Below are 23,325 nucleotides of genomic sequence, written 5' to 3' on the forward strand. Positions count from 1 at the left end.
ATTTTTGTATTCACTTTGGTAATTGTCATTTGTATGTTTGCAATCGTTCTTTATTTAATTGTCGCGAGAATAATATTATATTAATATGTAATTGACAAGTTTTTCATACTACCTGCCTCGATTAGCTTCGCTATATTGCAGCTACTTTTAATTTATAAGTTAAATTGTGGTTATAAATAAAGGTGTTGTTGTTGTTGTGGTGGCCATATTCGAAGCATGTGGCGAGGGTGCCGTTTCTCCTCTCTTCAAAAGTTGGCAAACATCGATGAAACCATTTACCCTGTTCAACAAAAAGGGTTTAGTTAAGCATGTCTGTGGCCTGATTGATTAGAAGAAGCGACCAGCCGAAGAGCGCGCACATCTCACTTCATCCTATAAATCTCACACAGATCTGTTTTTCATAATTTCGGACATGAGAGATCATAGCTCACAGCTATAATTGTCACTATATTACTTCTTTTGCTGTATGTTTTAGATGTGCCACCGTGACGGAGACCCTTCTAGAAGAGTGACAAATGAAGACCTGCAGGAGAAAATTGATCTTCTTCAGGAACAACTTGCCGAACTGAAAAAATTAGTTCAGATTTCGATGGAAGTAAAGGAGAAAAAAGAACCAACTTCCTTGTAATTTGAGTTAAGTCCTCAGGTAATAGTGTAAATGCGCGAGCTTTGATGGATCAGGGAGTTGATCAGTACCACCCTTGCAGCTCCAATTTCAGTATTCCTCGCTCGTCATTACTTCATTCTTTATTAACGGAGGGAGGAAAGTAAGTAAGATTGTAGCCATCTCAGTAATTGTACGAAAACGTTTTTTCAGCTTACATTCAATGGACACTCGTGTGTTACCATTTTTATGAATAAATAATAAGGTGAATTTCAAATAGTATCTACAAACTATATCTACAGCTGTAAGATGTCTCGTAAAGCTTCAATGTATTTTACTTACCTGCAAAGAATCTAGAAATTAAGAAAAGCATGTGTCCTTTAAAAGTTACTTTTGCTTTATATAATTCTTCAACTTCAAACATCTGGTCAGCAAGATATCACTTTTCTTATGCTTTAAATCTGTTCTCTGTTTGCTGAAGAACGCGTCGGTATTGTATCAAGAAAAGTAATTTTATAATCTATTTACATTTGATTATTTTCTTTCGTGTCAATATACTAGATGGACAGATCGCATTTACATCAGTCTATGTGAATTACAAATACTCTGCCCCCTAACCATATATTCTTAAGATTGTTTCAGAATTTATACTGCTTTCTCAGTTTATGTAATCATTCAAACAATGCGTGCAGTGTAAAGTCAATATTGCTGATAAGCGATCGTTTACAGTAGGTTTTATACAAGTTTTGTGCTATTATCAAACTCCTGTAAAGTGTGCTCACTCGGGAAATTTCTGAATAAAAGAAATTTTGTCACGATTGTTTGACAAGCCCATGATATATCCTTAACATATATCTCAAGTAGTAACAGGGGGTACTGTGAGATACAGCCAATCAAATAAGAGGAATACACAATTCTCAAATCTGATTGGCTGTGTTACATAGTGCCCCCTATCACTGCCATCTTTGTATATTCCTCAGAAATTGAAAGTTGGGCAGCCATCTTTGTGCCGTTCGATAAAGTGTTTAACTTACTTTAACAATGATGGTCGGTCACATATTAATGAACTGTCAACTTCCCAGTGCTTAAATGGAAAATTAACTGTTGCAAATCACTGTAAAATTGTGTACAACCAGTCTTGCCCAGAGGTTGATCAGAAAAGATCGTGATCAGTCAAAAGATTTCAAAATTTATCGATAAAGTCAAAGAAACTACTGCAGGAACGGATGAAGGAATGAAAAAAGCATTTTAATTCCCCCAATTCGAGCGGTCAGGCAGGTGGGCCTTCACAGGTGCTATAGGAAGGGTTGGGGAAGCAAGAAGACGCATGAACCCTCCCCAGGGCTTACTGAACTTTATTAACAAACACTTTACACATTTAGAAGTAGAAGAGTCTACTAACTTATAGTAATTTTACAGCGTGCAAGTATTTCCAGTACAGTATGATTACAGCTAATAGTACATTTACTGAATTAAGTACACAGTGCTCACCTTAGAACACATACTAAGCTCGTCGTCAATAATTAAAATATGTGCATGTATAATCAATACACTACACGCATGTACACTATATGTTATATTACAGATGATATGAAGAAAGGAACATCAAGTCGATTAAATTCCCCAGAACCAGGATCTGAAGCCATTTTTCAGGTATAGAAATGATCAATTAATTGAATGAATTTAATTTGTCTTTTAATTTTGATGCCACTTTTGATGCACATGTGGTCATCAACAATTCTGACATAATTCTAAGCCCTTTAGACAAAATATTTTCATTCAATCTTATTTTCTGGGTAACAACCTTAAGGTATTGTCACTTTTAGCAATGTCTTGTCCTGGTTAAAATCCCAAATGATTCAAGGAGAGAATTTTGTTAGAAAAGCCTCGGTTGTGCATGGATTGATTGACTAATTGTTACACCCGTTAACAGATTGATTGACTGGGGTATTACTGATTGACCAACTTGTCGACTGGTAATCAAACCAACAGATTGTCTGCTGAACAAGTGACTTACCAGGAGGGTTGACTTACTGAATAATTGAGGAACAAGGAAGCAAATCAGTGATTATAAATGGCTGATTGATAAATTGCAGATTGATTGCATTGCCTTACATTTCTCACTTTATTTTATCTTACATTTATTTTATCTTACATTTCTCACTTTATTTTCTTGCCGATAAAATGTCATCAGTGAGATCACCTTCTGGACCAAAATCTAAATAGTTTTCTTTAACAATGCCTGTTTAAATTCACAGAGGATTGTATAAAAATCGCGAAAATGAAGGCTGCGATTTAAAATCCTCGCGGATTCAAACACGCAAAATTTAAAACCCATATTGAAAATTCAGATCACGGAAAAAGAAAAAAACAACAACACACACATGATATGTATCGACAAATACACAGATTATTAACTGGTCTTACTGATAGGTTCTGTTGTGTATCTTCTATAGGAAAATTGATTACCTGACGAGGGAATTCCGCGTTAAATTGCACTTAAAAACCGATATCGCGATTCGTGCGATATCGGTTTTTAAGTGCAATTTAACGCGGAATTCCCTCGTCAGGTAATCAATTTTCCTTGAATCGCATAACTGAATGAAAATAAGAAAACAAGAAATTAAATCGGCAATATCATTGTTTGTTTTTATCCCAAGCGCGCGCTCTAGAAAGCTATTTTAAAGCCAACTGTCAGAGGTGTCATTATGTTAGCGAATAGAAAGCAAGGTTAGTCGTACACGTTTTGAACCTTCGACAATTTTATTTGTACCTCGTGCTTGATTTTACATTAATTTTCGCATTTTTTAAACAAGCTTCTCACTATTTAGGTGTAATAGTGGTATTTCACTGGACTTACAAGCCGTTTATCGTTAACATCTTTTTTCAAAATTCCAAATAATTTGCGAAATTTTGATTGATAAGGTTTTGTTTTCAATACGAAATAATTTGCTCGAGAAGGAAAATAATTTACACATTTTACCCGGCTTTGATGGCAGTTTGCCATCAAAGCCGGGTAAGCTCTGCCACAGGCTCTTTCACAGTGGATTATTAAAGAGTTTGTACAATTGTCTAGTTGGACTTGCTTTTGAGCTCCGTAAATGTAAAATTGTGTGAAATAATCAAAGAAATAAAGTCTTACCTTCATAGAGAGTAGTCTGTGTCGTTCTCCTCGCGATTTGTGGCCGTTTTGATGTGTTTTAGCTTGACGCCTTAACTCGGCCAGCGAGTCATCGTGCACAAGATACGGGAAGGTCGGAAACTTCTGTTGACACATGCTCGCCAAAATCGCTCGAGAACAACACTTAAATACTTTCCCTCGAATCAAAACTTGGCAGCACGAAAGCCAAATAGTTGTCCTATAAGTTCACCGAAAAGTATCCCTCAAAAGTTGGTTTGTCGAGCAACCAATCCAGCGAAAATTTCAAATTAACGGCCGTTTTAAATTCTCCTGATGCGTGGAAGGAACATGTTGTGCAGCTGAGCGACCGTTAATGTGCGGTCAACCTGCACCCTAGTCAAATCTCTCTCAACGGGTCCTCCCTATAGTCTTCTAATACCAACTTTTCACACATACTAAGGTACCCCGGGTAAACTCATCGACTTGACTAGATCGTCGATACTGTCCATCTTCACTGTTTTCAATTGATTTTCACAAATATCCTCTTACCCGGGGTACCTCAGTATGTGAGATGAGTTGGTGTTAGAAGACTATGGGGAGGACCCGTTGAGAGAGATTTGACTGGGGTCCAGGTTGACCGCGCATTAACGGTCTCTCAGCTGCACAAGACGTTCCTTCCACGCATTAGAAGAATTCAGAACGGCCGTTAATTTGAAATTCTCGCTGGATTGATTGCTCGACAAACCATCTTTTGTGGGATTTTTTTCGATGAACTTATAGGACAACTATTTGGCTTTCGAGCTGCCAAGTTTTGATTCGAGGGAAAGTATTTAAGTGTTGCTTTCGATCGATTTTGGCGACCACGTGTCAACAGAAGTTTCCGACCTTCCCGTATCTTGTGCATGGTGATTTAGGGCGTCAAGCTAAAACACATCAAAACGGCCTCAAATCGCGAGGAGAACAACACAGACTACTCTCTATAAAGGTAAGACTTTATTTCTTTGATTATTTCATACAACTTTACATTTACGGAGCTCAAAAGCAAGTCTAACTAAATCACTATACAAACTCTTTAATTATTCCCTATAAAAGAGCCTGCGACAGAGCTGGGGCCACCTGTGATGAAGTGTGCAAGCGAAAGCACTGATTTCAAGTGCAATAACATCGCAGTTAATATAAGGTAAGTGCCTTGAAGTGCAAATACATGTATTGATCGATTCTTTATTCCTTTAAAAACAAAGAAGTGTTTCATGAAAAGTCCAAAAACTTTAATCTTTTTATTTTTAGAAATTCACTACAGGCGACTGTCATTAGCTGAATCGTTGGGATGAGCATTCGACTGAAAGTTGATTGAGATATTCACTGGAGAATTTTTGAACGATACATTGGTGAACAATCCACCTAGAACTCTTACTGCTAGATCATCAATGCCGTTATTCATTGATGTTGTGTTATTGCCAACTACTGATGAAAGTGCAAGGCTGTTGACATAAATTTCTCGCAAAGCTTTAGTGCGTAGACCGTCGCTGGCGTTGGCAGCTGTGACAGTCGTAGTGGTACGACTGAAAACCCAGCCAACTTGCTGGACATCCATTATTGTTTTTCTAAAAGATTATGGCTGCAGATGGATATTGAACGCGGGTTGGCGTGACCTGTTAGCTCGGAGATTGTTTTTTCTGGGCCGTGTTCACAGGATTTTCTCACTTTCGGGTTGTCGCGAGCGAAAGAGGTTTTTCATGCCTCTTCCAAGAATTTGAAGTTCAGTTCAAAACAAGGAAGAACCTCCGTCTCATTTTGAAAACGCTTTGTTTGTTTTTGCTCTTTAGAAGGTGACAATGGTTTTGAAAACATTTTAAATTGACTTAGAAACCAAACTTTGTAACAATTTGACGATAGTTGTTGTGCTTAGTGACGTAGATACGAAACAATTTCACTTAGCTTCGTTTTCAACTCGCAAGTACACGCTAAATACCTCGCTTCGTTAACCAATCAGTATGCGAGATTTTATTCAATGATGCAATTCTATCGTAAAAGGAAGTTAATTTGCTGTTTAAAGATTTCGCACATGGAATAAAGATGTAGCCATCATCTTCATTTGAATCACTAGAGTCGTAAAAATTCCCTGGATTATCTTTCGTGCAGTCTAAAGTTAAGAAATTTTGAAAAATAAAATGATGTTGGGAAAGTTTGAATCGCAAAATTTAATGCCTTATTTCCATATTGGCAAAAAATAAAACCCAGCAAATTTCTGTGTCGCTAATCGCGAAATTGAATACCTGGGTAAGTGACTACGAATAAGGTTCTCTTGATCTACCGACCGAGTACAATTTGTTTTGACTCACCCTAAATTGTCTTATCGCGGTTTGACTTTTTTCAAGTAGAACTGTGGAGAAAATGGCCTAAAGCAAAACAGCATGCTTTCAGTTAGCGAAAGAGCGAGTTACCGAAGCTCGAGTAATAGATGGTCAAAAACGGCTCGACGGAACTCCAGGGGATTTTGATTCCGGCGAGCTGGCAAGAGGTTCGAGTTGTTGACTGGCTAACATAAATTTCCTCATAGCCTTCAAGTCTCAGTCGAGAGGATGAACCAAGAGAAATGCCAAAGAGGTACTCATGAGCCTAAGTTTGACTTGGTTCTCTCTAATAACGTCTGATGTACCCTGCTTATAAACTGCTTATTTAGATAACCGAACACAGATTTAAAGATGAAATAAACAATTTTAATATAAGAGAAAAATCGAGTTTCCAGATGGGATTTGAACCCACGACCCTCCGTGATCTAGTCGGATGCTCTAACCACTGAGCTACAGGAGACTCTATGGTGAGCTTCAGGAGACTCTATGGTCTATTGCTCACCATAGAGTCTCCTGTAGCTCAGTGGTTAGAGCATGCGACTAGGCACGGAGGGTCGTGGGTTCAAATCCCATCTGGAAACTTGAACACAGATTTGTCATTTAAATTCTAGTGAGTCAACTCCCAAATGTCTGAGATGTGGTGTTCCCCAGGGAACAATTTTGGGACCTCTTTTATTTTTGATATATATTCATGACTTACCAAATTGTTTGACATATTCGGAACCTAGAATGTATGCAGATGATACCAGCCTGACGCTTGCCAGTACTGATATTGAGCACTGTATAAATTATTGCCTTAATCATGACCTGAGCAATGTGTGCGAATGGCTCTCTGCTAACAAATTTCCCCTGAATATGACAAAAACTGAGTTCATGCTTATTGCATCAAGGCAGAAGTTATCACAATTTACGGAAAGTCCCTCTCTTATTATAAACGAAAACGCAATCGAACAAGTAACCTCCGCTAAATCCCTTGAAGTTTATGTCGATCAAAATATAAATTGGGAGTGTCATATTGAAAACATCTCTAAGAAGATAGCTTCTGCCATTGGTGCGATTAAACGAACTCGGCATCTCACTCCAGCTGATCCGTTACAGGTGAAGTTAACGCAGTGAGCTGATCTGTAGCTGGTGCTGCAGGAGGTGACTGGGATTGCACAGGGGACAAGGTTGCTGCTCGTGACCCAGGTTGTGCTGCCAAGGATTCATGCAGAATGGAGGGTTGATGGTTGGAAGATGATGCACTGCCATCGAGACCCAAACTCTGTCTCCTGACACGCTGCGGAGGGGAGGAGACCAAGGCCTCCAAGGCCTGAGCAGATGGCCACTTGGATCGCTGTGAACGACGAGGAGGCATCTACAGAAAAGGGGGCAACAAGTACCTGGAACTAACACTAAAGATTCTAAATACAGTATATATATATATATATATATATATATTTTTTTTTTTTGTTTTTGTTTTTGGGGGCGGCATGTGTGCGGTCACATGCTTTGGCGTTTTCAGTGCCCTCACCTTTACTGGGCCAAACTTTGTATCAAGGATTTGATTGAACAGTAATTTTAAATAAATGCGGCTATGGGATTTTGCCCATACCCATTTACTCCAATTGTTGATTGGTTATAATTTTTCCCAGTAAACATAGCTCAGGCAAGGCAGCATATTTGGGTTGTTCATATAATTTATAAGGGAGAAAAGGCATAAAGGAAATATTTGCTTGCAAATAGAATTTTTATGCTTCTTCTCCCCGTTGTGTACTTTTTATTTCTTTTGGGGGCCTGGGACTTGGGGTGGCATTTATTTGGATTATACCCAATACCCTTTAGGATACTTGTGCTTGCCAAGTGACCAGGCTCCCATGTGAGCGTCACTCCGTTCCATCTTGATGGTGGTGAAAGACGTGGTTTTTCATCGTGGTTTTTCATCGTGGTTTTTCATTCGAGGTGAGTTTTATTAATTTTATCCCTTAAAACAGTTTCCTCTTTGACGATTTGTCTTTAGAAGTCCCGAGCTTTCTGTGGTTTGGTCTATTTCTTACATTTTGCTTGCACATGTGCTTGGTCGAATTCACAGCTTTCTTCGTTTCGACTTTCTTTCTTTGGTTTTATGGCTAGCTCACCTCCCACAGTTCTTATTTTAGGCCATTCGTTTGTTCGAAGGCTGAGTTCAGACCTTAGATCCAATTTTGATGCCCGTGCTGCCGAGCATTTTAATCTTTTGGGCGACGCCGTGATTCACTTGCATGGCGTGGGCGGTCGTACTGTGAAGAAACTTCGCCTTTACGACCTTGGTGTTGTTTCTGCCCTAAAACCCGACGTCATCATTCTTGAAATAGGCACAAATGATCTTGGTGCTAACCGTCCCGAGGTCGTCGGTTCAGGGATCGATGATTTGGTTCAATTGCTGCTCCAATCGTACTCCGTACGTGTCATCGGTATTTGCGAGGTGATACCTCGTGTTCGAGCGCCGTTCTTCAACACGGCGGCAACGATCCTCAACCAATATCTCACCGATGTTCTAGAGCCTTGTCCCACCGTTTTTTCCTGGCGCCATAAGGGCTTTAGTAATCCCACCGTCAGTCCTTACTTGTCCGATGGCGTTCACTTAAACCCTCAAGGCCAATATTCTTTATATCGAAGCTATCGGGGAGCTATCTTGAAGGCCCTTCGCTCGCTTTGATTTCTCACCTTGCGGCTTTCTTTTTCTGGTATTGTTTTATAAGGCCCTGGTGCTGAGTTTTATTAATCTTGATTTTCGGCCCTTGTTGGAAACAATTTTTGTAATTTTAAGCCCTTGTTACTCTGGTTTGTTTAATTTTAATTTATTAGGGCCCGTGTTGCTCATGTTTCATTCCCCTTGGAGCGCTGGTTGCTCTTGTTTGTTTTCCTTTTGAATTAGAGCCCTTGTTGCTCTGGTTTTCTTTTAGTTGAGGCCCTTGTTGCTCCTGTTATTTTGAAGTAGAGCCTTTGTTGCTCTGGGTTTATTTATTTCAGGCCCTTGTTGCTCATCCTTATTTTGAATTATTGCCATTGTTGCATTGGTTTTATTTGCTTTGGGGCCCTTGTGGCTCCTGTTTAATTTGAATTTGAGCCCTTGTTGCTCTGGTTTTATTTTACTTGGGGCCCTTGTTTCTCCTGTTTATTTTGATTTAGAGCCCTTGTTGCTCTGGTTTTTATTTGGGGCCCTTGTTGCTCTTGTTTATCTTGCATTAGCCCCCTTGTTACTCTGGTTTTATTTTACTGGGGCCCTTGTTGCTCCTGTTTATTTTGATGTAGAGCCCTTGTTGCTCTGGTTTTATTTGGGGCCCTTGTTGCTCCTGTTTATTTTGAATTAGAGCCCTTGTTACTCTGGTTTTTATTTGGGGCCCTTGTTGCTCCTGTTTATTTCGATTTAGAGCCCTTGTTGCTCTTGTTTATCTTGAATTAGCCCCCTTGTTACTCTGGTTATATTTTACTTGGAGCCCTTGTTGCTCCTGTTTGTTTAGAATTAGAGCCCTTGTTGCTCTGGATTTTATTTGGGGCCCTTGTTGCTCCTGATTAGCTTGATTTAGAGCCCTTGTTGCTCTTGTTTATCTTGAATTAGCCCCCTTGTTACTCTGGTTATATTTTACTTGGAGCCCTTGTTGCTCCTGTTTATTTTGATTTAGAGCCCTTGTTGCTCTGGATTTTATTTGGGGCACTTGTTGCTCCTGTTTAATTTGATTTAGAGCCCTTGTTGCTCTTGTTTTGCCCCCGGGAACACAGCGTCCCAATGATGTTTTCCAGTCTGTTAACCTACCAATCGATGCACGGATCCCAGCTAAGATTCGGAGCCGAATTATTCAAAATGAATTTGTTGATTTTGGCTCCCTTCTTGTTCATCCAGCTTTTGAGGACAAATTTCGCATCACACTCCAACCCTCCCAGGAAGGCTCTTCCCCATCGTTAGCTCTTGAGCCAGTAAACAAAGCTAAACGTATTACGTCAATAGATGTTTGGCTCCAAGCTTTTCATGTTTTTGTGGGTATTTTTACTGCACAGTATCCCCATGAGGCTCCCGGGCTCATGAAGTATGGGGCTACTATTCAAGATCTGGCTGCTAGGGGGCATAATTGGCGTTATTATGATGAAAACTTCCGTTTTTTGCGCCAGTCTGAGGCCACCTCTCTTCCCTGGGGCTCTGTACATTGGGAATTGTGGTTGAAGTCTCAGACTAATGCCAGAAAATCCATTCCAGCAACCAGCCTTGCTAAGAACTTTGATATCCCTCGGGGTTATTGTTTCAAGTTTCATAAAGGGGGTTATTGCTCAGGATGCTCCTTTAAGCACTCATGTGCTAAATGTGATGGTCCACATCGGGCTATAAATTGTAATTTTCGTGCCTTTAGCAAAGGACACGCTTCCAAATTGTCCAAGCAACGCAGCCATAACACCCCTAGCAGCCGGATCACTCCCCAACCTACTTCCTCGGGAGCTTCCAACACCCGTCCACAGTGATCGTTTGCAATTTTTTCTGTCTGGGTATATCCCTTCCGTAGTAGAGCTTTTATCCAATGGTTTTGATTATGGCTTTCCCTTGTACTATGAAGGACCGCAAGACTCTACATGTGCTAAAAACCTACTTTCTGCAATCCAATATCCTGAGGCAGTTGATGCCAAACTAGATAAAGAAATTGCCGCTCATCGCATTGCAGGCCCTTATTCCTCTCCACCTTTTCCCCATTTTCGTATATCTCCACTGGGTTTGGTTCCTAAAAAGAAAGAGGGTGAATTCCGTTTGATTCACCACCTTTCTTTCCCTCAAGGTTCATCATTGAATGATGGCATTTCTTCAGAATTTACTAGCGTATCCTATGCTACGGTGGAAGATGCCATTCATATCATCAGAACTGTTGGCCACGGCTGTTTTATGGCCAAAACAGATATTAAGAATGCTTTTCGAATCATTCCTATTCAACCCCAAGATTACAACCTTTTGGGGATTTGTTGGAGAGGATTTTATTATTATGACCGCTGTATGCCGATGGGGTGTTCAAGCTCTTGCAAAACATTTGAAATTTTTTCTTCTGCCATAGAATGGATTGCCCAAAAGAAATTGCATATCGATCACATTTTGCACCTGCTGGATGATTTTCTCATTGTCTCCCCCTCTCCTGATTTGTGTAAACAACAACTTGATTTATTCTTAATGCTCTGCCAATATCTGGGCATCCCTATGGCGCCGGAAAAAACAATTGGCCCTTCATCAACAATTTCATTCGCAGGTATTGAATTAGACTCGGTCTTTATGGAGGCTCGGCTGCCTCCTGATAAGCTAGTAAAATGTCAGGACCTAATTTCCGGTTTTCTCAGGCGTCGCAAGGTTACCTTACAAGAGATACAGTCGTTGACAGGTTTATTGAACTTTGCCTGTACAGTAGTTGTTCCTGGTCGTGCATTTCTGCGTCGTCTTATTGATTTGGCAATCGGTCTTCGGCGTCCTCATTTCCTTATCAGGTTGACTCAGGAAGTTAAAGCAGATCTTAAAGTCTGGCAGCAATTTCTGTCGGGTTTTAATGGTCGCTCCTTTTTTCTCTCAGTTGATTGGGCTAATTCACACCATCTCAAATTGTATACCGATGCATCCGGTGCCATAGGCTTTGGGGCAGTTTTTGGCGGGCATTGGTGCTATGGGGAATGGCCCGCGAGCTGGCGTCATCGCAACATAGCATTTCTTGAATTTTATCCCATTGTCCTAAGTCTCCACCTCTGGGGACATACTATTAAGAATCAGCGTGTTTTGTTTTTTACCGACAATGAAGCATTGGTCCATGTTATTAACAAACAGACTTGTCGTGATAAGGACTTAATGTTCTTTGTGCGTAAGCTGGTCCTAGTTTGTCTTAATTACAATATATGTTTTAAAGCTAAGCATGTCCCAGGCTTACAGAATAAGCTGGCTGATTCTCTTTCTCAGTTACAGTTGCAGATTTTCAAACAACTGGCACCAGCTTACATGCACAAAGCTCCCACGGTCATACCTCCTCATCTGCAGCCACTGAGTTGGCTTCAATAGCTTCCTTTTTACTTCGCTCCAGTCTTCAGCCCTCATCCATACCAACTTATCAGCGTGCTTGGAAGCTTTTCCACCAATTTTTTGTTTCTACCTTTCATCACCTTTTTCAAGCATTGCCTATTTCACCTTCCATTTTGGCCTTATTTATTGCTTATTTGTTTCGTTCACAGTATGCTCCATCCACTGTGATGACCTATGTGTCATGTTTGAGTTACTGCCATAAGCTAAAGGACTTTTCAGATCCCTCTAAAGTTTTTTATGTTGCTCAGATGCTTAAAGGTTTTCACAAAGTTGGCTTTCGCCTTGACAGTCGTCTTCCCATTACATTGCCCATTTTAGCTAAATTAATTTCTGTGGCACCTTCTTTGGTTGGTTCTCCTTATCAAATTTGTCAATTTCAGGCAATGTGTTCACTAGCATTCTTTGCCTTTTTACGAATTGGTGAAATGACTTCAACTAGTGGGCGGAGTGATACTTCTCCCTTACAAATTTCGCATGTTAGTAAGCTGCTCAGCTCTTCAAGGGATTTGAATGCTTTCAAGATTACTTTCGGTAATTTTAAACATAGTTACAATGCTCCCCCTTTTTCCATTTTGGTGTCTCGTCAGCCACAATCCTGCCCTGTGGAGCTTTTGGCCAAGTATTTAGCAATGCGAGGGACCCGACCGGGTGCTCTCTTCATTACAGTGGATGGGGCTCCAGTTTCTCGGTCTCATTTTTCCAATCAGTTGTCATCTGCCGTACAGTTTTGTGGTTTGTCCCCCTCAGTCTACAAGGGACATAGTTTTCGAATTGGCGCTGCTTCTCATGCTGCAGATAAGGGGTTATCCGATGCTCAAATCCGCCTCTTAGGGCGATGGAAATCTAATGCATTTCTTAAGTATATTAGACCACCTAATCTTTGCTCTTAAAGCTGTTATTTTCTCACCATCCAGCGGGTGCAATTGCCTCAGTTTACTATTTTCTTCCACCTGCAGTATTAGGTAGTAGGGGTGGTTCTTACTTTTGGTGTAGCCCAAGAGATTCTTTCTTCTTACTTGAGTAAGGCAGGTTCATGTAAATTGTCCATTAACACAGGACTATCCATTGTTGATATGGGGCATTAGCTAGCATGGGCAGCTCTTGCCTTGCATTATGCCAAATGCATCGAAGAAGTTAAGTGAGGCGTTTAAGCCTTCTTTCACATATTTTGTTTAGTATCCTACTGTTGATCTGGGGCATTAGCTAGCATGGGCGGCTCTTGCCTGGGGTCGGCATTGTCTCAAATACACCGAGGACGTAAAGTGAGGCGTTTGAGCCTTATTCCACATATAGTTTAGTATCCCACTGTTGATCTGGGGCATTAGCATGCTAGCCGCTAGCATGGGCGGCTCTTGCCTTAGGTCTAAGTCTCATTATACTTGTCTTTTATTATCCTAATGTTGATCCAGGGCAGTAGCTCGCATGGGTGGCCCTTGCTTGGGGTGGGCACTTACTCGCTTACCTTCAGATAGTCTATTCAACAGCATAATGGTTGACTATTGTGATTCCGAGCATTAGCTTGCATGGGCGGCTCTTGCTTCTGTGCTGCGCTTGCCTGGGGTGGGGCGGCATTGCGGTCACATGCTTTGGCGTTTTCAGTGCCCTCACCTTTACTGGGCCAAACTTTGTATCAAGGATTTGATTGAACAGTAATTTTAAATAAATGCGGCTATGGGATTTTGCCCATAGCCATTTACTCCAATTGTTGATTGGTTATAATTTTTCCCAGTAAACATAGCTCAGGCAAGGCAGCATATTTGGGTTGTTCATATAATTTATAAGGGAGAAAAGGCATAAAATGTTTTAATTAAAGTTTATAATTATAGCCTTATTCAACCACATTTTGATTATTGTAACATAGTGTGGGGAAACTGTAACAAAGGCCTTTCTGAAAAACTGCAAAGGCTGCAAAATCGGGCAGCTTGCATCCTTATGTCAGCGAGCTATGATAGTAATTTGGATGATTTGTTCCGGGCGCTAGGGTGGCGAAGACTCTACTATCAAAGATTGGAACAGAAATCTATCCTAATGTATAAAACATTACATGGTATGACACCTGATTATCTGAGATCAAGATTTGTATATCGTGACAGTGTAAGTGCATATCGTTTAAGGTATACCGAAAAGAAATTAGTTCTTCCACAACCTCGAAATGACTATCTCAAAAGAAGTTTTTTGTACAGCGGAGCTCAATTGTGGAACAACTTACCTGTAGACCTAAGACGAGCGTCTTCGCTGACTGATTTCAAATCTAACTTAAATCGCCACAGTTTAAAGTAAGATCTTAAAGTAAGATCTTAATTCTAAGTAAATTTTTGACACGGCCTCCATGAAAAGCAAAATTTTTATTTATTTATTTTAATTGAATTGTTATTATCAAATTATTATCGTAGTTAGATAGATAGGTTTCTATTATAGAAGTAACTAAATCAACTGATGGAAAAACCGTGTATAAATAAATTATCCTTATCCTTATCCTGCTCTTTATAAGCCCCCCACCTATAAGCTCCTCCTCCCCAGCTAACATTCCAGACGCTCCGGTGCTAAGACACAAGCTAAAACTTTTAGCTTGGATGACCCAAAAAACAAACTCACACAAAGACTATATCTTCGAAAAGATAAATGAGAACCCCTTGAAAACGAACTTAAACACAAACTAATAGCCAAGTGAGAAAAACGTGTAGCGTTCTAACGTAACGTGAACAGCGTAGGCCACATGTCACAAGTTTGCGCAGACGAGCGATAAAGATACTATAAACTAAGTGTAAAACTTCGCGACACTACTAAAAAGCTAGCTCTTTACACAAGCACAAAGGAAAGGAACATAGACACTTACATAACAGCCCCGCTTGTAAGAATTCAACCAAACGAACTTGAAGGGGGGCAAAAACGCTCTTCCGATAAACAGGACTTATTGTTAGCTCAAAGCAAGGCAACTCACCAAAGCGCGGTTCTGGGTGAAACTTGAATGATCGCGTCCCTAATAGACAAACAATAACGTCATTATTGTAGTTTAACACACATCAAAGTTAAAGCGAATCAATGTCCGGTAACAAAGGCGTAGCAGCGGCGTTACAATGTTATTGTATTTTTGTCATGTTTGCTCGGGTTTAGTTTGACCTTGGCGCTGAGATATTGTCATGTGTTATGTTAGAAGAGGATGATTTTCACTCTGAGAGTGTTGTTGGTGAGCGAGTTGACGGAAGAAATCATTTGTAAGGGCCAAGTGTCTCTAGAGATGACTTTCTCTTGAGCTGTCACAACAGTAAAAACAAATCACAGTTATCAACTACTTTAAGAACTAATTTGAATATATCAACAAAGTTGAAATGGTAAATTGGCCACCGTTACGATTATAAAAGCTGACGTTTCGAGCGTTAACCCTTCGTCGGAGCGAATGACGAAGGGCTAACACTCGAAACGTCAGCTTTTATAATCGTAACGGTGGCCAATTTACCATTTCAACTTTGTTGATATATTCAAATTATTTCGTTACCCCCACCGACACAGCCCCAAACAGTTTCTTTAGAAACTATCAGCCTTCATACTTTAAGAACTAACGAGATAACAACAACACTGTCACAGAAATTAGTCCACTTAGAATTTATTTTTGTGGATATATCGATTAATACCATTAGAGATATCTGACAGCAAATTTTTCAGGACGTGTCCCTTCCAAAGCAATTTGAGAAGATAATTGCTACGTCACAGTTGCACCATTCTCAAGCGGTTTGCGCACTTCGATTGCGTTGTATTGTGGTGGCGTTATTTTCAATATGGCGGTGAAAGCGGCAGAAATCGGAGGATTTTGATGGAGCATTCCGTAGAAGTTAGGTCGTTTCTTTCTCTTTTCACTATAGATAAAGGCAATTTGATACATTCTGAATGTATAGAAGTATTTTTTATACGTATTTGTTGATATACTGTCTTCTTAAGGATAAACGCAGGCACTGTTTCTTTGGTATAAAATTTGAGACCGGTTTTCGAGAAGGTCAAATTTACATATGATGCACGATCCTCGCAGTAGATAGCGCTATTTAAGCAATAGCCAAAATCAGACCTGAAAAAAATCAGGCCTGTACGGGATTCGAACCACTGACCTCTGCGATACTAGTGCAGCACTCTACCAATTGAGCTGACAAGCCAACTGGGAGCAGGCCGTTAAGTTGATTCGTAATAAACCCGTGAAAGTGATAAATGAGATACAATGAAATATATGAAGTTCATATATTTTGTACTGCGGTATTAGATACATATGATGCACGATCCTCGCAGTAGATAGCGCTATTTAAGCAATAGCGAAAATCAGACCTGAAAAAGATCATGCCTGTAGGTCAAATTTGGGTTCTGTCCTCGTGTACCGGTTCACAAGAGCCAATACAAAAGACCAAACAATACACAATAGCTAACCGATAACTCCTAAACAAAGAAAGAACAATGGTAATTCCCTTGTGAACCGGTACACCAGGACAGAACCCAAATTTGTTGTACATCGTAGTTAGAAGCCTTCAAAGATTCGGATGTCCACTTTGATCCTTCCTCAACAGCACTGACCAAGCGCTCTCAAACACTCTCCAACAGTAAAGGTGATGCATTTTATGTGATAGTGTTTGAGACCGGTTATGGCAGGGAAAAGTCCTGTTGTTGTGCTTTCTGTACTGCGTTCATGATAGCGTTACTACTTCAAGGACATTTCCCACATGCACTCAATCGTGTTGTAAGTCTACTATCCAAAGTAAAGGCAAATCAACTTATCGCGAGTATTGTATGGTAAATATACCATCTTATCACTGAATGAAGGACAGTTGAATTTGAGCAATGAAAGGAGTCATTTGATTAATGAATGACTCTATCTTGCGTGAGGTGGCACGCCGGTGAGCAGAAACTACTCATCATCTGCCCACCTGAATTATCATCACTCAATAAAAGTAATGAACGTGTGTCCTCATGCCACCACAGAAACAAAGTATTACTGCGCAATAACTGAACAAAGCACGTAATTCACGGCTACGCCTCCTATGAAAATTTGTAGAGTATATAAATGATGGTAACGAATATTCTTGTCAATAAAATCCCTTGATGAGTGAGCAACCACGAAACAGGCTTGTAGGGATAAAAATGAAGTCGTATTTTTCTACTCAAAATTTATTACGCTCTACTTTTATGTATCGAGCACTGCCTAGTATACGGAAAAATCAAAACACAGACTTCCTATATCCTGCTTCGTTATTGCTCACTCATCAGGGGATTTCATTGACAAGAATATTCGTTGCCATCGGTCATATACTTTACAGATTTGCATGAGAGGCGTGGCGGTGAATTTAAGTGCTTTTGCTCAGTTATTGCGCATGCAGTAATGCTTTGTTTCTGAGGCGGCATGGGGACACAAGTTCACTGCGTTTATTGAGTGATCAATTCAGGTCTGCAGATGATGAGTGGTTTTTCTTTGAGGCAGAGGTTGCATCTTTTACTCGCGCTGTTGCAGGGTGATCTGGATGAGAGGATGCGCCATGAAATAAAGTGGTCGATGTTACTTTCTTTGAGAGTCCAGATGTGTTTGGTGAGTTCGGTAGAATCTCTATGTTTTATGTGTCAGCAAGATGCGGTGTGATTCCTTTATCTAGTTTTAAAGTCATTTTCTGAGTCCGATGTATGTTTCAGTAGTGTTGTTGTCCTTACGTGTGACGGTGGCTTGGTAGATTACTGATGTTTGGAGGCAGTTTCTGTTAAATGGGCAAGCGTTCTTTAATCGGCAGTTGCAAGTTTTGTTGTCTTTTGTTTTGGTGCCATCTGCGATGTCGTCGATGTGTTGGGGCGAATTTAAAACGCGTTTGTTGTGATTGTCGATGATGTGTTTGGTGTTGTTCATGTAGCGGTAACTGATCTTGATTGTATTTCGGTTAAATATTTTTCTGAGATTGTGGTCTTTAGGGAAGTGCTTGTCTACTAGGGCAAGGAATCTGTGTCCGATATTGATGCTGACGTTTTTTCTGAATGGGGGGTTGCACCAGAGTATGTTGTTCCGTTTTCGGTTTTTTTATTTGTTGGTCATGGATGGTTCGTAGTGTAGGGTGTACCGGTATCCGCATTCTTCGAGTGCTTTTTGGTATGGAGAGGCGGCTTGGTCGAAGGATGCTTTACACAGGTTTGATTATCCCCTGTTACTGAGGATGCAAACTGAATTAATGAATTGAAACTGAACGAGCCCTCGAAAATGAGATTGAAAGAAAGTTACACAACACACTGGGGAACTTTAAACTACCGTAGGCTAGTGGATATTTCATCCAGTTTGAAGACGTCCAACGTCATTTTTTTCTCTTCACATACCACTTGGTTGTTAGGTCTGTTAAAGGTGTCAGCAGTGAGCGCAGAGGTTGAAGAAAGCCTCCTCCCCCGTGTAGAATTTAGCATTCTTTGCATTTTATTTCAGTTTATTAGCATTCCCTCGGGAATGCGTTTTGTTTTTCTTTCCCGCGTTCGCTAAAATTTACATGTTGTAATATTCTAGCTTTTTAGTTTCATCGTTGATTTCACCGAGAGAACATCTGGTTTAGAGTTGCCTTTTCGTGGCCTACAGCGCCGATACAAAGTAAGTTCCTAGTTATTATGTTCAACGCGTTCGCTTTAGCCGCCTTTCATACGAGCTATGGGAGGTAAAGTTTTTGGGATACATGCGCCTTCAGAAGCTGTACAATGTGGTCGCTCCCCCAGAAAGCGAATCGACAGCCCCCAGTGCTGAAAAGAAAGCGAATGCCTTCGCCGAACTTGTTCAGTGTTTGGACGACAGAAGCTTGTCCCTCGTCATAAGGGAAGCCAACAACGATGGGAGGAAAGCTTTGCATGTGCTGCGAGAGCACTACCAAGGGAAAGGAAAGCCCAGAATCATTGCCCTCTACACAGAGCTGACTTCGCTTCGTATGAATGACGGAGAGACCACCACGGACTACATTATTAGGGCGGAGACCGCGGCAACTGCTCTGAAGGCAGCGGGGGAGGTGATCAGCGATAGCTTACTGGTAGCTATGGCACTAAAAGGTCTTCCTAGCAGCTACAGGGCTTTTGCTACTGTAGTTATGCAGAGAGAAAAGCAAATGACCTTTGCTGAGTTTAAGACAGCCCTTCGAAGCCATGAGGAAAACGAGCGATGTTGCCGTAGTGAAAACGACGGTGTTATGCTGGCTAACGCGTCCAAGGCGCTCCCAGCGAAGTTCCAAGGAAACTGTTATAAATGTGGCAAAAAGGGGCACAAAACTGTAAACTGTTACTCCCATAAAGTAGTGGATAAATGGTGCCAACAATGCCGGACCAAGTCCCACAACACTAAAGAGTGCCGAGTACGGAAGACCGATGCAGCGAAAAGAGCCGCGGAACCCCAAAGAAAGAGGGAAATATCAAACAAAATGGACTCCGTTGAACATTATTTTACTTTCACCGTTGAAGACCAAAGTGGTCTAGGTAAGAAACAGCAAAATAGTTTACTTTTCGATTCGGGAGCTACTAGTCATATAGTAACTGAGGAATCTAAGTTTGTAAAGTTTGACTTAGACTTTAAAGCAAAGGATCATGTTGTTGAGCTCGCCGATGGAAGTAAGGCTAACGTAGTTTTGGGGAGGGGAGAAGCTAAGGTTAAGTTATATGACATTAACGGTAATTTGCATGATGTTATCCTTAACAACGCTCTGTATATCCCGTCCTACACTCAGAATATTTTTTCTGTTTCCGCGGCGGTAGAAAGAGGGGCTAGCATAAATCTTAACAGGAAAGAAAAATATTTCAAAGCACCGGATGGCACAAAGTTCGAGATCGAACAAAAGGGGCGGTTGTACTATTTGAATAGCATTTCATCCTCCCACAACAATTCAAGCTCTTTGATGGAGTGGCATAAAATTATGGGCCATTGTAATTTTCAGGATTTACGAAAACTATCTAATGTTGTTGACGGCATGAGAATCAAGGATGACAAAATATGCGAGTGTGCGGTTTGTACGCAAGGTAAAATGTGTCAATTTCGGAACCGGAAACCCGATGAAAGAGCTAAAGCAGCATTAAATTTTGTCCACTGTGATTTGGCTGGTCCAATTAATCCGGAGGCCAGAGATGGTTTGTATACATCATGTTTCGTGGATGACTATACTGGAATCATTATGGTTTATTTTCTTAAGCAGAAAAGTGACACAGTAGAGGCCACAAAGAAATTCCTGGCTGACACAGCCCCGTATGGCAAGATAAAGCGCATTAGGAGCGACAACGGAGGCGAATTTTCGAACAAAGCGTTCCGATCGTTATTGCGCGAAAACACCATAAAACACGAGACATCCTGCCCCTACTCACCGCATCAAAATGGATCGGCGGAACGGGCATGGCGCAGTCTTTTTGAAATGGCCAGATGCCTTTTGTTAGAATCACAATTGCCAAAATAATTTTGGACATACGCGCTAATGACTTTCGCCCATATCAGAAATCGATGTTTCAACGCGAGATTAGGCAAAACTCCCTACGAAGCGCTTGTAGGCAACAGACCGGATATTAGCCACATGCAAGTTTTTGGCTCCACTTGCTATGCTTATATTCAAAATGCAAAGAAGCTAGAAGCGCGCAGCAAGCAAGGTATCTTTGTAGGCTATGACAAGGAAAGTCCATCTTACCTAGTGTATTTCCCGGAATCAAACAAAATTGACCCGACAAAACTGACAGAGGGGGAACATGATGAAGTGACTAGTAACTCAACTGAGACAGAGAGTCAGAGCCCCGGTGAGAAATCTGATAACGGTGAAAATGACAAACGCTACCCCCCACGAACCCGTAACAAACCCCAACACTTAGAAGACTATGTTTTAGACACTGACTCAGACGATGATATTAACGTCACCGTAGATTACTGTTATAGAGTTTCAAACATTCCGACAAGTTACGAAGAAGCCATAAACTCTATCGAGGGGATGAAATGGCAAAAGGCCATGAGCGACGAAATGACTGCAATTCGAGACAATGACACTTTCGAATTAGACACGCCACCTGCGGGTAGAAAAATTGTCGGTGGCCGCTGGATGTTTGCAGTGAAGGTTGGCCCGGACGGTGGGGAGACCCACAAAGCTCGATATGTAGCTAAGGGTTATTCGCAAACTGCTGGAATTGACTACCACGAAACCTTTGCTCCAACCGCACGGATGAGTTCAGTTCGACTACTTATGCAGCAAGCCGTGCAAACAGGCATGATCATTCATCAAATGGATGTAAGATCAGCCTATCTTAATGCACCAATCGGTGAATGCGAAGTTTTTATGCAAAAACCAAAAGGTTTTGAAGAAGTCAGAGAAAATGGCGAAAAATTAGTTTGTAGATTGAAAAAGTCCTTATACGGTCTTAAGCAGAGTGGCCGAAACTGGAACAACATGCTTCATAATTATTTGTGCGAAGAAAGATTTGTTCAATCAGCCGCAGATTCCTGTGTTTACACTCACAATTCCGAGACAGAAGGTCGTGTTATTATAATTGTTTGGGTCGACGATCTAATTATTTCCGCAACAAATTTACCATTGCTAGAGCAGGTAAAAGGCGCTTTGAGTAATAAATTTAAAATGAATGACCTCGGCCCACTTGCATGGTTTTTAGGCACGGAGTTTAAATGCAGCGAAGAGAGTATTGAAATAAACCAGACGCAATACATCGATAAGATTTTAAAGAAATTTGATAGAAAAAGAAAGCGAGGATTCGCGCACATTAAGCGATCCCAGATTATACAGAGAAATTGTTGGTAGTCTTATTTACGTTCTGACAGGTACTAGACCTGACTTGTGTTATGTTGTAATTAAACTTTCACAGAAGATGTCTTGCCCCACTGAATCAGACCTCAGTATGGCCAAGCACTTGCTAAGGTATTTAAAAGGCACGCGTGCAAAAGGCCTAACATTTTGCAAATCAAGATCAGCATTGAAGTTAGTTGGATTTTGTGATGCTGATTGGGGAGCGTCTGTAAAAGATAGGCGCAGCATTACTGGGTATAATTTTCAGCTATCTGTAAAAGGCCCTTTAATTTCATGGAAAAGTCGCAAGCAGCCAACTGTTGCACTTTCGACTTGCGAAGCTGAGTATATTAGTCTAGCGAACGCAGTTCAAGAGGCGAAATTCCTCAAACAGTTATGTAGTGATATGAATGTAGTGATCGATAACGTACTTATTAAAGTTGACAATCAAGGAGCGATCAATCTAGCTAAGAACCCTGTAAATCATCAGAGGTCAAAACATATCGACATTAAGTACCACTTTATTAGATCTGAAGTACTGAATGGAAATGTAAATTTAGAGTATGTTGCAACGCAAGATAACGTAGCAGACATCTTCACAAAACCTGTAACTAAAGTTACGTTACAAAAGTTCAAAGGCATTATTCTAGGTAGTTAGATTGTTATTGTTGGCACACATCGAAAAGCGCCACAAATTGGTTTGTGGCTGAGAATGAGGTGGACCTCATGCAGCACATCATAAAGCTTTTCGTGCCTCCAAGAGGGATTGTATTATTGTTTGGAGACTCGTATACTCTAGGTAAGACACAATTATACAAATAAAATGTACTTAAGCTGCACATTTTACAGACATTGACTCCTTTATTTTCTATGCCATAATACAGTTACTAAATTGCTAAAAGAAGTGAGACAAAATTGCTGACTTGCAGTAACCTGCAGTCAAAACACCTGTAAACAATGCCAATACCTGCAAAAAGTAATAACTTGTTTATCCCTTATTTTTATGTGTTTCAGTGAGTTTCTGCCTCAAACTGTCGGTTCAAAGGAACGTGAACTTATTATCCGTATATAAGGACGAGAAGCCTGTTTCTGGTTTTAGGAAAGAAGCTGTCACGCTGAGCCGTTCAGCATGCAAGCCGGGATCAGGGTCCAAAGATAACGACGAGTGGAGAATTTGTTTAGCAAAACATGAAACAGATACTATTTTGAATATTCGAATGAGTATTACATGAAAATTTCCATAAACTTGTTTTGAAAAGGAATTTCGGACACTATAAACTTGTCACTATAAAATTCCATACACCCATTTTGGGCCAAGAAAGTTTGAAATTATTGTTATTTTTTGCGTGTGAAAGGGTATTACATGGCTATTTCCACGTACCGGTACCGCTTTGGTCAGGACTGTTTGATACTGTTTGTATACGAGGATAAATATTTCATGGAAATTTCCA

General features: G+C 40.6%; 4 protein-coding genes across 6 annotated transcripts in view; all 4 read left to right on the forward strand.

The window, feature by feature from the left end:
* The window catches only part of LOC111342250 (transient receptor potential-gamma protein), a 122,780-nt gene extending 121,358 nt beyond the window's left edge, over nucleotides 1–1,422 (forward strand). For both annotated transcript variants that reach the window (XM_088743203.1, XM_088743206.1), the window contains exon 19: nucleotides 476–1,422. In XM_088743203.1, the coding sequence (XP_088599329.1) occupies nucleotides 476–628 (153 nt within the window). In that variant the 3' untranslated portion in view covers nucleotides 629–1,422. The remainder of the gene's footprint in view (nucleotides 1–475) is intronic.
* A 9,189-nt stretch (nucleotides 1,423–10,611) lies between these two features.
* LOC148741604 (uncharacterized) lies at nucleotides 10,612–12,217 on the forward strand. Its single transcript, XM_088743122.1, has one exon. It carries the CDS (start codon nucleotides 10,965–10,967, stop codon nucleotides 12,108–12,110), a length of 1,146 nt encoding a protein of 381 aa, XP_088599248.1. The 5' UTR covers nucleotides 10,612–10,964; the 3' UTR covers nucleotides 12,111–12,217.
* Nucleotides 12,193–13,450, forward strand: LOC148741605 (uncharacterized). The gene has a single exon (XM_088743129.1). It carries the CDS (start codon nucleotides 12,299–12,301, stop codon nucleotides 13,019–13,021), a length of 723 nt encoding a protein of 240 aa, XP_088599255.1. The 5' UTR covers nucleotides 12,193–12,298; the 3' UTR covers nucleotides 13,022–13,450.
* A 5,337-nt stretch (nucleotides 13,451–18,787) lies between these two features.
* Nucleotides 18,788–23,274, forward strand: LOC148741606 (uncharacterized). 2 transcript variants are annotated; one of them, XM_088743226.1, is made up of 2 exons: nucleotides 18,788–19,586; nucleotides 21,954–23,274. In XM_088743226.1, exons 1-2 carry the CDS (start codon nucleotides 18,803–18,805, stop codon nucleotides 21,971–21,973), a joined length of 804 nt encoding a protein of 267 aa, XP_088599352.1. In that variant the 5' UTR covers nucleotides 18,788–18,802; the 3' UTR covers nucleotides 21,974–23,274. The 2 variants fall into 2 exon arrangements, with proteins under 2 accessions (XP_088599352.1, XP_088599358.1); XM_088743232.1 differs by having other exon boundaries at nucleotides 21,957–23,274.
* The last annotated feature ends 51 nt before the right edge of the window (nucleotides 23,275–23,325 follow it).

This window comes from Stylophora pistillata, chromosome 1 (assembly GCF_964205215.1).
Source record: "Stylophora pistillata chromosome 1, jaStyPist1.2, whole genome shotgun sequence".
NCBI lineage: Eukaryota > Metazoa > Cnidaria > Anthozoa > Scleractinia > Pocilloporidae > Stylophora > Stylophora pistillata.

What these genes read in the sequence shown, in the direction of transcription:
- LOC148741606 (XM_088743226.1), top strand. Translation starts at nt 18,803, where the DNA reads ATGCGCCTTCAGAAGCTGTACAATGTGGTCGCTCCCCCAGAAAGCGAA. An exon ending in TGAAGACCAAAGTGGTCTAG is followed by an intron (nt 19,587 to 21,953) that starts GTAAGAAACAGC and finishes AAACTTTCACAG; the next exon opens with AAGATGTCTTGCCCCACTGA.
- LOC148741605 (XM_088743129.1), top strand. Translation starts at nt 12,299, where the DNA reads ATGACCTATGTGTCATGTTTGAGTTACTGCCATAAGCTAAAGGACTTT.
- LOC148741604 (XM_088743122.1), top strand. Translation starts at nt 10,965, where the DNA reads ATGGCCAAAACAGATATTAAGAATGCTTTTCGAATCATTCCTATTCAA.